Here is a 12,326-nt window from a genome sequence, read left to right on the forward strand (position 1 = left end):
AGCAGCTCTGTAATAAGAAGGTTTTAATAGTGTGTCAGTGAATTTCCAGAGGTGAAACACCGGGTGGTTTTAATCTCACAGATTAGTTTCACTTTATTTACTACAGGACTGTTTTAGTAAGCTGTACACAATAAACTGGCAGCTGTATAAGTGTATACGTTTCTGAGACTGAGTCAAACCTCTGAACATTTTAAGCTACATTTCTTAAAGGTTTGTCTGGATCTACTTTATGGTATGTGATGTTTGTTTTCAGTTGCAGTGTTGGTGTTAAACCGAAGAAGCTAACGTCTGGATTTAAGGGTGAAGAGTTTAAGCTGACGGGACTCATTTGTGCACAGTAGTAATTAAAACAGTTCTCAGTTGTTCTGTTGTCATACAGGTGCCACATTTAAAGAGTGAAAATGAATTAGAGGTTAATTGTTTTTTTAATCAGTGGCTGTATGTGACACAAACTCAGACTCAATGTGTAGCTTGTGCTTAGTTGAACTGAACCAGCTTCTCTTTCAGGTCTAAGCAGGAAATGCTTAGTCACTCGTTCAGTGACTCATCAACCCTCTGGGGGTTCATCTTGTTTCTACCCCCAGCATACACGGTATGACCACAACTGGACAGCAATGCTCAATTAAGAACCACGTTGTGCACCATAAACACTGCATAGCAGCACTTTTTTGGGCTAAAATGTTGAAAAATAGACATTGAAATACAAGTTGAGTTTAAAAAACACAAACGGCCAATACATTCGGTTGTATCAACAGTTTTTTTTTTTTTTATTTGGCCTTACAATTCATTCAATAATTAATATACATTATATATATATACACATGAGCAAACAAAGACGTCCATGTCCCTGTTTAGCCACCTTGCAGTAAAAGTTGGCAGTGCATTCTTGGCCTTTTAACAGTGTCGCTGGGTTTCTTTACTTCATCCTCTTCACACACGGCATCAGTCAGGTCAAAAAAACAAAAAACAAATCTTGATCCAGTTCTTCAGAAGTCTCTCATCTGCGCCAGTACTGAAGACAGGAAAAAAAGTTTGGTTTAAATGTCAGCCATCGATATTATATAGACTATTTTCACACATTGACTGACAAAGCTTCGTTCTCTGATTTTTTTCCACTGGTTTAATTTTAAATTAAGACCCATGTTATAGCAGTGTTCCTTTAAAACATATCTAATTGGTAAATATGCAGCAGTCATGTAGTGTATATAAGATTAGCAGAAATCGGGATAAATCTTTCAACACTACTGGTGTGGTCCATCATGCTGCGGTTCTAAAGCTTTGACAGGACTGTTTGTTTCTCTAGGCCTGGGTGGTCGGGCTAAAATGATTAGTACAGATATTTTCCACTTCAGTACATACACAGTATCAACGTGTACATGGAAGTAAGTAATGCAGTATCATGTTATTAGAAGAACAGTTTACATTAAGCCCCCTGTTTAGCTTTTCCAAGCAGTGCACTAACAAATGTGTCAAAACACTATAATGCAGCAGTAACCGGCTACAGTAAAAGGACATCTAATTGCATAAATACAAACACATGCAAAGACGTTTTATACTGTATATTTTATCTTTAATACTGTTGCACTACACAGTTTACAGATGCTAAATGTTTGAGGACACTTACCTGGGCAAACTTGTGTATCTGCTCGACCACAGCAGCAAACAGAGCGCCCACACTCTCATCAATCAGACTCTGCATGTAATGGACTGCCTCCTCGTCAGACAGGTCCAATCGAAACTTGTCTTGTACCTGGAGGCAAAATATTAAATTGCGAAATTGTTGGTTACTATTGTCTGGAAGTGAATTTTTATAACGATCAATCAAATCAAGATGCAGATACATCTTCACATATGCAGCCAGAGTTAATCAGGTTTCCATCAGAATTCAGATCAGATTAATAACTTACACTAGGTGAGCAAAAGCAACATAACTAACCTAACTGGACATGCTGGAGTTTAACAGAAGGAAACTGACTAATAAAAACTACATCTTTATTTTTTCTTTAGGCTACAGGGTAATACATTTTGTACCTTTTTAACAGTCTTGTCAGGCTCCAGAGCAATGTCGGGGATATTAGCATCCACCATGAGAGAGAACAGATTCAGTATCAGGTTGGAGTATCTGAGGAGATGGAGGAAAAAGGATGTTTTATATCAGAAGAATTTGCAGTTGTTTTTTTTTATATTAATTCAGATGTCATTAATGTGTCTTGGAAAAGTGGTGGTTTGATGTGTTTATTGTGCACATTCACAGCTCGACATAAGGATCTCTCCCTCACAGATTTGTGTACTAGCTGATATACTGGTTCTTCCTTTTACCTCCTGAGGTGCAGGAAGGCGGTGTAGCACTGCTTCCTGAACTCCTGATACTGCTCACTCTGCATGCCTCCCATTCCCTCCACCATCTCTTTACTCAGCTTCATGGGCGGAGGCAGCGGTTTGGGGTCTCTGCCCAGGATATAGCCGAAGTCGATGTGGAAAAGCTTCCCTGGAAGAGAGGGTGGGGAGAATAATGTGTTCACATGTTCAGTACATGAAGTGATGCTGATGTGGTGCTTGGAAGAACGTGGCTGCCTCACCTGTCTTTGTCAGCAGCAGATTGTCCAGGTGTCTGTCTCCTACTCCCAGGATATATGTGATGACACAGTATCCAGCTGGGAGGAAGAAGAAGCAGTGGTTAGACCTCATTAGGTAATAAGTTCTGCAGGTGGAGCACATCAACAGACAAATAAAAGCTCTACTACAACACAAACGTACTCACCACAGCTCTTGACGTAGGTGTCCATCACCTCTGAGCTGATCCCGTAGGGTCCTTTCTCGCTCGGAGCATGCTTCCTGAAGAAGCTCTGTTAAAACACAATCTGTTGGTTGTTTGTCAGCTACATTTAAAAAGTGCCCTTTAGTGTTCACAGCTTCATTTACCTGGATGTTGCCTTCAGTAGCCAGGACTTCAGCAACAGGAACAGACTGGACGAACTGCATAAAACCTGGAATAAGAATATTGTCAGTTCTTTCTTGTTGTGTTTTCTTAATTTTCTTTTAAATATCTTGCTGCTGTTTTTCCAAGATTTCATTCACAAATCTATCCTTGGTCAATGGGATAAACAGATAAAGTCTGTATTGCTGTTTTAATGAGCACACACACAAGTTCTTACCATGTTTGGTGCTGGTGGCTAAAACTTTGTAGGGTGTCAATTTCAGGTCCAGATTTTCTTTTCTCAGAAGCTAAACACCCAGAGACAAAATGAGAAAGCTGTTATTTAAAAAATATATATACAAGGGACTGAGCAAGTGGCATCACTAAAGAGTAAAGTGTTTGACATTCAATTTTAAGAGTGGCCTAACGTCACATCACAAACCATTTTCACATTTTTTAAAAGGAGACAGGAAACTACCTGTCTGTACTTCACTGTGTAATCTAAGCAAAAGTGTTCCTACTTTGTCCATGAGCGAGATGATCTGCAGGATAAGCTGGTCCTGTCTCAGGTCGTCCCCATGTTTAAAGATAACTGGGTACATAGCTCCATCCTCGGCTTTGAAGATCAGCTTGGCTGGCATCAGAGCACTCTGATACACACAAACAGGGAAAGGACTCGTGAACCACATGTTACACAGACACTGGTTGTAGTCAAGACAAAGCTGATTTAGTACCTTGAAGAGTGTTGCTGTTTCAGGGATGATGCCTCTGATCCTGAGCTGAGGCTCCAGAGGAAGAGGGATGGGCTCGATCTCTGAGAGATTCACCTTCTCGTTGTCAGCCAGCAGAGCCTGCAGCCGCTCCGTCTGCAGACACACAGAGACAAACACTTGTGTTTACGCAACGCAGAAGGATTAGTGTGTTCATGTGCTGCTAAAGTTGGAATCAACCACCAATATCAGTGATATGATGTTGTCTATATGATGACAGCTTCTTTTAGAAATACACAAACATCCTGTACAATATCAATCAGTAAACTGTCCGTTTGCTGGTGTTCAGTTACCTTCCGCTTGCGATTTCCACTCTCCCTTTGCACAGCTTTCATGAGCTGCACCAGCCTGTCTACAAACGTCTGCTGTGCAGCCAAGAGTGACCGCATCACCCTCACACTCTTATCACCCTGAACAGAGAAGGGGAGAAAACGAGTCAAAGTCGTAGACGGTAAATTCTGTATTTCAAGTCAAGTCAAGTTAAGTCAAGAAGCTTTATTGTCATTCCAACCACATATAGCTGAAGCAGTACATAGTGAAATGAGACAACGTTTCTCCAGAACCATGGTGCTACATAAGACGGTAACAAGACAAACATGGGGCTGAGGACTGCTAAGTTGTCCTAGCAAAACACATAAAGTGCATCCTGTGCAACCTAGTGCAAACAGTGCAAGAACACAGTATTGACGCTGTAACACTTCAGGCTGCTGACCTTGAGTAGAGCCTGGCTGAATCTCCTCATGACATTCAGGTACATTTCATGAGTCTTAGGATCTCTCTGCTGAGTGTCCTGATCCTCACACTCCACAATCACGTACCTGAGGAGGTCATAAATATGCACAGCTGTGACTGACAGATGTACAAACACACACATATTCACCCAGTGGTAACAAACCAAGCTGACACTGTTTTTAAAGTGAGAAAACACACACACACACACACACACACACCACTGAACTGTACTCACCAGTACAGGTAGTTGGCAAGTGTTGAGTTCTTGCAAGCACGTGAGATAAGGAACGTACACAGATCTTGCTACAAGAGATACAGACACAATTAACACTGCATTACTTCAAGGGACTGTTTTTTATATGAAGTTCCTTTTTTACCTCTAGATTCTCACTGTCGGCTCCTTCCTTGCCTTTCTGTGGAGTAGTAGATGGTCCAGATGTGCCAGAAATTATCTGAGAGCTACAGAAAAAAAAGCTCTGAACAGTTGATTCAACATACTGTATAAGTTAACTGCTCAAACTGCTGACATGGTGTGTTGACTATAGGCAGCATTTAGTCTGTGTCATTGTTATTTTTAGGTCAACACGGATGCAGAGTTGCAGTTCTGCATCCAGCTGAGCTGAGATTGTGGCCAAGGCTGCAGATCCGCCAGTAAAATCATGTCATCCAAAGAGTTCATTATGGTTTCTGAAAGTAAAATAATCAAATTCTGGCAAGTGCTCTTCCAACCAGCTAAAGATAAAGAGCCAGTTAAAAACAAAAGATTAAAATAAATCACTGGAGGTACAACATTTTTTAAATGACCTCCATATGTGCCTTACTTCTGTCAAAGCTGCTTGTAGTGTTAATTTATTAATGATCCACCACCAGAGAGGCTTTTATAATTTCTAATCCACTGACCTGTCCAGTGTGGAATCATCCGATAGTCCCTGGCTATCTCTCTTGCTGCCTGGCTCCAGACCTCCCTGAATATCACTGAAGTTCTCATATTTGAGCGCCTGGACCAGTTGAAGAAGATACATCAGCAGGTCCTAAAGGAGAGATGGGAGTAGGTGTTTTGATGAAAACATTTTTGAAAATTAACTTATGGTTTTTCATTATGGCTGTAGATTGGCAGTGTGGGCCTAAAACCAAGGAACCACGGGCATTTCTATCGTGGTTTGTTACATAATTTAAATAAAACAATTTATAGGAATCATAAACAAAGTAAACTTAAACTTAAACTTAATTATAATGTTGGAGACTGAAAACATTTCTAAAAGTCATCATCAACCACCCACACAAGGAGACACTCTCCTGGCAACCCTCAGCCCTCCAACACCTACCTCATCGTCCGCCTGCTGCAGACGTGCTACAGCATAGCGTCTGACTGTCGGGTTTGTGAACTGGGAGGACAGTAGCTCCAAAGAATCCTCCACATCCATCGGCCTCCACTTCCCCAGCAGCTCCAGAGCCTGCTTGGCCTCCTGGGGCAGATCCCAGTTCACACACTTGAGGAACTTTGTCAATGCCTGCAGCAGGAGGAGAAGCAGCCGTTCAGTGTGTGCGAGACTGTGTTCACTAACAGGGTATAGCAGCATACCTACACACCCACCTTCTCCTGTGTGGTGAGGTAGTATCTGAACTTCCACACCAGGTCCTGTTCTTCAGAACTCAGCAGCTTGGTTGGAGGGTAGCTCACAATGATCTGTGAAAAGACAGTTCAAATCCATTTCCGTCATCAAAACGTACTCCAAAGTATGTTCTTTGATGAATCAGCTAAGAGTAAACACACATAGTGTGACTTTTTTTTTAATAGAACTGTAAATTTACTGCTTAATCATTAGACCGCAGTTATTTTAAAAAAGATTGGAGTAAACTTTTGGAAAGTCACTGGTCTCCTAATGACCTTTAAGAGCTCTTCATGGTCAGACACCTGTCTACACTGCAGGGTTAAAGTAGTCTTAGACCAAAAGTAAGTCTTGGTGGACTCATCAGGGTTGTTACAAACTCCAGACAAAAAGGACACTGTGCTTTTAAGGGTTAGGGTTAGCCTTGGATCTGTAAACACTTTTAAACACAGCTTGCAGCCGTCCTGTTCAGACTTTTGTGTTGTTTTTACTGTTCTTAAAGTTGTATGTGATTTTCTTGTGTTTCTTTGTACAATACAGCATATAAAGACCACAGAGCAGCAGATATTCTATATAAATAACATTTTATACATATTGAACTCTATGTGGATCCTAAATAAAATCTCCACTTGTAGTTTCTTACGTTGAGCTGATCACGTGTGGCAGCATTGGGCTTCAGATCGTGATCTGAGGGCCCACTGCGGAGGCTACGAGCCAGTTTGTGATGCTTGCTCTCCACCAGGTTTTCCTGTGAGGAAAAGTAAAGCAAAAGTACATATAGACGTAAACCCAAAAAGTATGTTTAAATCTGGACAAAAAACTTTAGCATTATGAACTATCAATGAGTGTGTGCTCTCACCATCCCCATCTGTGGGTCAGGAACTTTGACAATGTCGCAGCTGGTAAGAACGGGTGATGTGTCGTCTCCATCCTGAATGAGAGCCGGGAACAAAACACCAGTGAGCTCACACTGCTAGTTACATGCCTTGTTTATGAATAATACATTAAATTAAAACTATTACATGTTTCAAAACAGGAAAATACCTTTTCATAATAGACAATGCTGTATTCCTTATCATTTGTTTTGACTCGGGGGAACTCCACCATGAGGTACATGAAATTAGAGCTACGTTTCTCGCTCTGCAGAATCACACACACAAAGGAAAAAAAATGTTCAAACTAAAACATTTACATTCATACAATTAGATGTTAATTGGAGTTGCAAACTTGTCAGAGATCAGCAGAGTCTAGCTGTGACAATAATCACTTCCATCAAGTTGTTCTGTTTCGTGACTGGCGTCTTCACTCCAGCTAAACCAACTCACCTCGTTAATCATTTCAATCTCTCTGAAGGTCAGACGGTCCAGCCAGTCCACCTTCACCATGTGGCCCTGCCGATGGGCCTTCGTCAGCTGGGTGCCGAGAGAAAGGGAGAAAGATGGGAAGAAGAAAAAAGGGGGTAGAGGGGAAAAAAACCCAAAAGATTGAGATTCTGTTGCAGCAGATCTGGTCACAGCGTGGTGGCTGGTGTGCAAACAGCTCAACCAATCATGCACAAACTCAGCACCAGCAGCCAATCCAGCACCTCTGGTCACACACTCAGCAGCCAGTCCACTCTTCAGTCAGCGTGGGTGTCGGGAATGTAAGCACACACTTGGCCATGAACAGGAAGCCCAGAACTCAGCTGGTTAGAATTAGCACTTACTCTTTAAGACAACAAATGAACTGGTAGCAGCCTAAAACAACTTTAGATATGATAATGTTGACTGCACTCGGGATTATTATAAAAATGGAGGAATCTGTGAGTCATTTTAGAAATTAAATGATAAAATAAAAAGCAAGTTGGATCAGACAGAGTTAAAATTAAATGCACTCCATGACACCTTCCTCTAAATATTCCAAAGAGCTGTAACGAGTTGACTGACGTTATATTTTTGTGTTCAAATAAAGATGAATTCCATGCACACACAGTTACACAAAAAACACTCAATGTACAGCAACGCCATAAAACTAAAAAACCAAGTGTGTGTGATGTCTTCAAGAATGCAGCCATACTCCTTGATGGAGAAGTGTTCACACCAAAGCCTGAGTCAAAATGTATTTGCAAAAGTTGAATCCATAAGTTTCCCCATATGGAACAATGCAAAGTGTTCAGGAATTTAACAGAGGAAATAATTATTTAGAGGTTGATTTAACCTCCCTGACACACTCTGAACTGTCCTAATGTGGTAACACTCAAGTGGTGTCTGATACGAATGAGATGTATTCACAAATACATTTGGACAAAGCTTTGTTCACACGCACACAATACACAACACACACACACATTCGGCATTGCCAACACTGACTCCTCCACTTGTACTCACATCACTGAGTACCTCCAGGTCAGGGCCCTGGAACAGATGATGGTTTAGACAGGGCTTTGCAACCCAACCACACAATGATTCTTGTTCACCTTCATCCTTTCTCTCAACCATTCCCTGCCCTTTGCTTCCTTTACCACACACTTATTTCTCTCTGCAACACTCACTGATGTACTGTCCACAAACACACTGTACCTTTGCAAGTCTGCCCATCTGGTCCTCTGACAGACTACTGCTGGTGCGTCCTGGTGTGGTAGTGGGCTCCCCTCCATCCCCCTCCACACCAGGCCAAACCTTCAGGTCATGCATCCCTTGCCGAAACATACTAAATTAAAAAAGGTGGGTTTGTGTCATCTTATTTGAAAATACAGGACAAACACACACAATTCTTGACACAAGTGTAAAGACATAGTGAAAGGTGAGACTCACCCATATTTCCCAAAGAGAGTGACAGTGGTGCCCCCCACAGGAACAGCTCTACTGGGTCCATAGATGTCCCAAACTGTGAGAGCAACCTGGGCACTCTGTGGAAGGTCTGGATACTTGACCGGCAGCCGCAGCCACTCGTTCCAGCTGCACAGGACAGTAGGAGGGTGTACGTTCGCAGAAAGTAAAAGATAGGGAAAGTACAAAAACAAGGGTGTGAGCAACTGAAATGTAAGAGCATATGTGACCCTTAACCTGAAGTAGGTGATGGTACAAAGTGTACAGTGATAGAAAATGTGGAAAAGAAAAAAGATCATATACTGTGGCAAAACTAGAGAAAGAGATTAGTTATTAAATTATTTATTACTGCTCTGAAACTTAACTTCACTGACAAAAAAATTGAAATAACAATAAGAATTAAATTAATTAACAATAAAAACAAAGAAAATAGTTTGAAGTTCAACAATGATGTTGTTATGTCAACAACACTTAACAAGTCGGGCTGGGACTCACTTCCAGCGTGTGCTGAAGGCTTTATACGAGGTACGAACAGGCAGGGCAAGAGGCTTTCCTTCAGCAAACACCTGACAGGTAACATACAGGTCTGAGCAGTTCTCCTGGTAGAGCCCGGAAAACCGCAGCATGGGGTCTTCCAGCAGCGCTTTGTAGCTCTTCTGCTCCCGTTTTCCTTCTAAACTGCCTCTGGAAGACAGACAACAATAGTAAACCTTTTCTTGGAAGGTCTGTGTTTTTTTTTTTTTTTTTTTTTATATATAGTTTTTCCAAAGTCTTCCTGTTACACTTCCTGTTGCCAGGTTCATTTGAGTTTCATTTTCCAAACCATGTTCATGTGAAAGAGTTTTCTAGAAGCTGCTCTGACAAAAGAAAAGTGAGGCGATATCAGCAGCATTATCTTAACAGTTTAAACATAGTATACACTAAACTAAACTCAGATATATTTAAACATACCTAGAGCGTTTCTGTGCATGTCATTTTCTACAGGCTATATTAATTATATTACTTTGGTTCTTATGTAAAGGAAGCACTAGTGAAAAGTAAACTCAATGTTTAGATAAGAACTATTAAAATTTAACTGTAAATGTGACATTATGTCTTTAAAATCTACTCTCGCTGTGTCACTGATGATGACAAGGGAGAAGCTGACCACAATCCACTGCTGCTTTATGCAATACCTAGATCATTAGATCCACTTTTGCTCAATGCAATACTTAGATCATTAGATCCACTTTTGCTCAATGCAATACTTAGATCATTAGATCCACTTTTGCTCAATGCAATACTTAGATCTCAAGCTGCACACACGGCTTTAATAAAGGCAGCTCTGTGAGTCACACTTCACAACAAACTGTGCTTATGATGATTGAATCTCAGGGGACATATACACATAATTGAGATACACAACAACAACTATGCTAACATGCTTATTCTTCTTCGTACCACAAGTCAGATTAGGACTGCAACTCAAATGTTTTATTGTGATTTACAGGTGATTATCTACAGAAATTGATTAATGTGTCTATAAAACGTGCATCACAACTGCAAGTAACTAGCAAAACCTTTTGTTTGTTTGTTTGTTTGTTTATTTCCTGTCCATCCACTAACAAAATAACAGTTTAAGTTAAAACCAGACTACATTAGTGCAGTGCCATCTTTAAAATAAACTTGTTTGACGTCAGGAAAATATTTCAGAGACTCTCAGCAAACACACAGCCACTGTAACGAGCATCCTGTCAAGTCACAAGACAGATTAGTTGCACCACTTGACGAAACGCGAGGGTTTAAGCACGAAACTTACATCTTAAGTTGAACATTGATGTCCAAGTCACAGCTGTAGACATAGTTGAATTTATCAGTGTCCATCTTCCGACGGGAAAACACTAGATTTTACCCAAAAACCTGACGACTTCAACATCAAATCCGGGACGGTTATGTCAGACTTTGCGAGCGGTTGGTGTTGCGGCAAGGCCTCGGATCAGCATAAAAACACTTCTCGAAATAACGCGTGAAACCAGGCCCCAAAACCCGAGTCCTTGTCAATCTGTACAGCGGATTATAAAGATGACTTTGTGTCCCAGTGTTCACGGTAAAGACATTATTTTAATGCTGTCTCACCGGGCATGATTTGATGTTTTTGATAGCTACACAACAACACAGCAGCAACCGAAATATACAGTCAGGCCGGAGCAGTCGATTACCGCTGCAGTGAAGCAGAGATACTATATAGTCGATCGTTGTTTCAGGGATCGATTGATCGAGTCTGGGTGGCAGCAGTAGGAAGTACAGCATGCTTATTAAAGGTGTAATACACCAAAAAATTCAGATGCTTTGAGTATAATTATGGCCATTAGTTGCATTATGTGATAAAATAAAATAAGATTTTGTGTACTATAGGTTATAGTTTTTTGCTTCATTACTTAATTTGACATACAAATACTTGTAAGAGTGATAACAATATTTCCCTATTAATATCAATATAAAACAATAATATAAATCAACCAAACCTTTATAAAGATGTTCAAAAATGTATCCAATGTTGCATTTTCCCATTGTTTTCCTTTATTTTCTGTGTCACCAGATCTTGGAAATGTTTGTGGCACTTAAAGAGCAATCACTGATTTCCAGGAATAACACAACATAATATTTAACTTAATACTATTCATGTACACGCACATCCCTAACTAGAACCACTTTGAGAAAGTTGAAAATTGGTGATCTCACCCTTTCAAAGAGGCCTATGACATTTGACAAAACAATCCAAACTCAAGGCCTGCTTGCATATTCTTCTGGAGATTTCAAGCATGTGACATGGTCTTCATCAGTAGATAAAGTTTGTACATTTTGCCTAAGAACTGAGGAGGAATGCTAATTCTTGACATTAGAAATAGTTGTTGACTAAACAATCCCAACTCTGGGACCCCAAACTAGATTTTACTGGAGCTTTCAACTGTCACATAACATGATATGAAAACTCCAGAATTTAAGATAGTGGATCAACTGGATTGGGAATATTATGTACTATACTTTTGATGAATTACCCATTTAATATTAAAACCTGTTGAATATAATAACTATCAGAGTGTGTTATAGACTTATATCTTTTGTAAAGTGTGTGTATATTCATTATGTTATGAATTGGCATTTTAGTGACTGTCTGTGTGGAAGATATTTAATTCAAATGATAATGTCCTGACAAAAACAGTTGTCTTATCAAAGATTACAGATGCCAAATGTGATGATTCAGTTCATGTCTCATGAACCTTGAGAACAGAATTTTCCCCCCAATTAAAATGCCTTTGCCACCAATTAAGTGCATAATGCATGAAGAGCAGTAGGCGTGTGGCAGGAAAATCCTCATCTTTTGTTTTGACGAGGTCCTCCCTTCTCATCAGCACTGATGACATTAGTCTGGGACTTACAGGCTCTGAAGAAGTCAGCACCACCTGAACTTGCACTTTTCATAAAACCAGTGTTAAGAGGCAACTGTGAG

General features: G+C 40.4%; 1 protein-coding gene across 1 annotated transcript; it reads right to left on the bottom strand.

Moving 5' to 3' along the window:
* Positions 1 to 743: 743 nt before the first annotated feature.
* On the bottom strand, positions 744 to 11,021 carry pik3c3 (phosphatidylinositol 3-kinase, catalytic subunit type 3). Its single transcript, XM_026353176.1, has 25 exons — positions 10,635 to 11,021; positions 9,332 to 9,520; positions 8,822 to 8,965; positions 8,588 to 8,717; positions 7,355 to 7,441; positions 7,074 to 7,169; positions 6,889 to 6,960; positions 6,673 to 6,777; positions 6,014 to 6,106; positions 5,745 to 5,930; positions 5,320 to 5,450; positions 4,797 to 4,878; positions 4,655 to 4,722; positions 4,400 to 4,505; positions 3,981 to 4,097; positions 3,652 to 3,783; positions 3,439 to 3,567; positions 3,156 to 3,225; positions 2,923 to 2,987; positions 2,762 to 2,846; positions 2,580 to 2,654; positions 2,320 to 2,488; positions 2,032 to 2,122; positions 1,625 to 1,750; positions 744 to 1,012 (listed from the first exon to the last, which is right to left on the bottom strand). The coding sequence occupies exons 1-25, from the start codon at positions 10,697 to 10,699 to the stop codon at positions 998 to 1,000; spliced, it is 2,628 nt and encodes an 875-aa protein (XP_026208961.1). The 5' UTR covers positions 10,700 to 11,021; the 3' UTR covers positions 744 to 997.
* Between the last annotated feature and the right edge of the window lie 1,305 nt (positions 11,022 to 12,326).

This window comes from Anabas testudineus, chromosome 18 (assembly GCF_900324465.2).
Source record: "Anabas testudineus chromosome 18, fAnaTes1.2, whole genome shotgun sequence".
Taxonomy (NCBI): domain Eukaryota; kingdom Metazoa; phylum Chordata; class Actinopteri; order Anabantiformes; family Anabantidae; genus Anabas; species Anabas testudineus.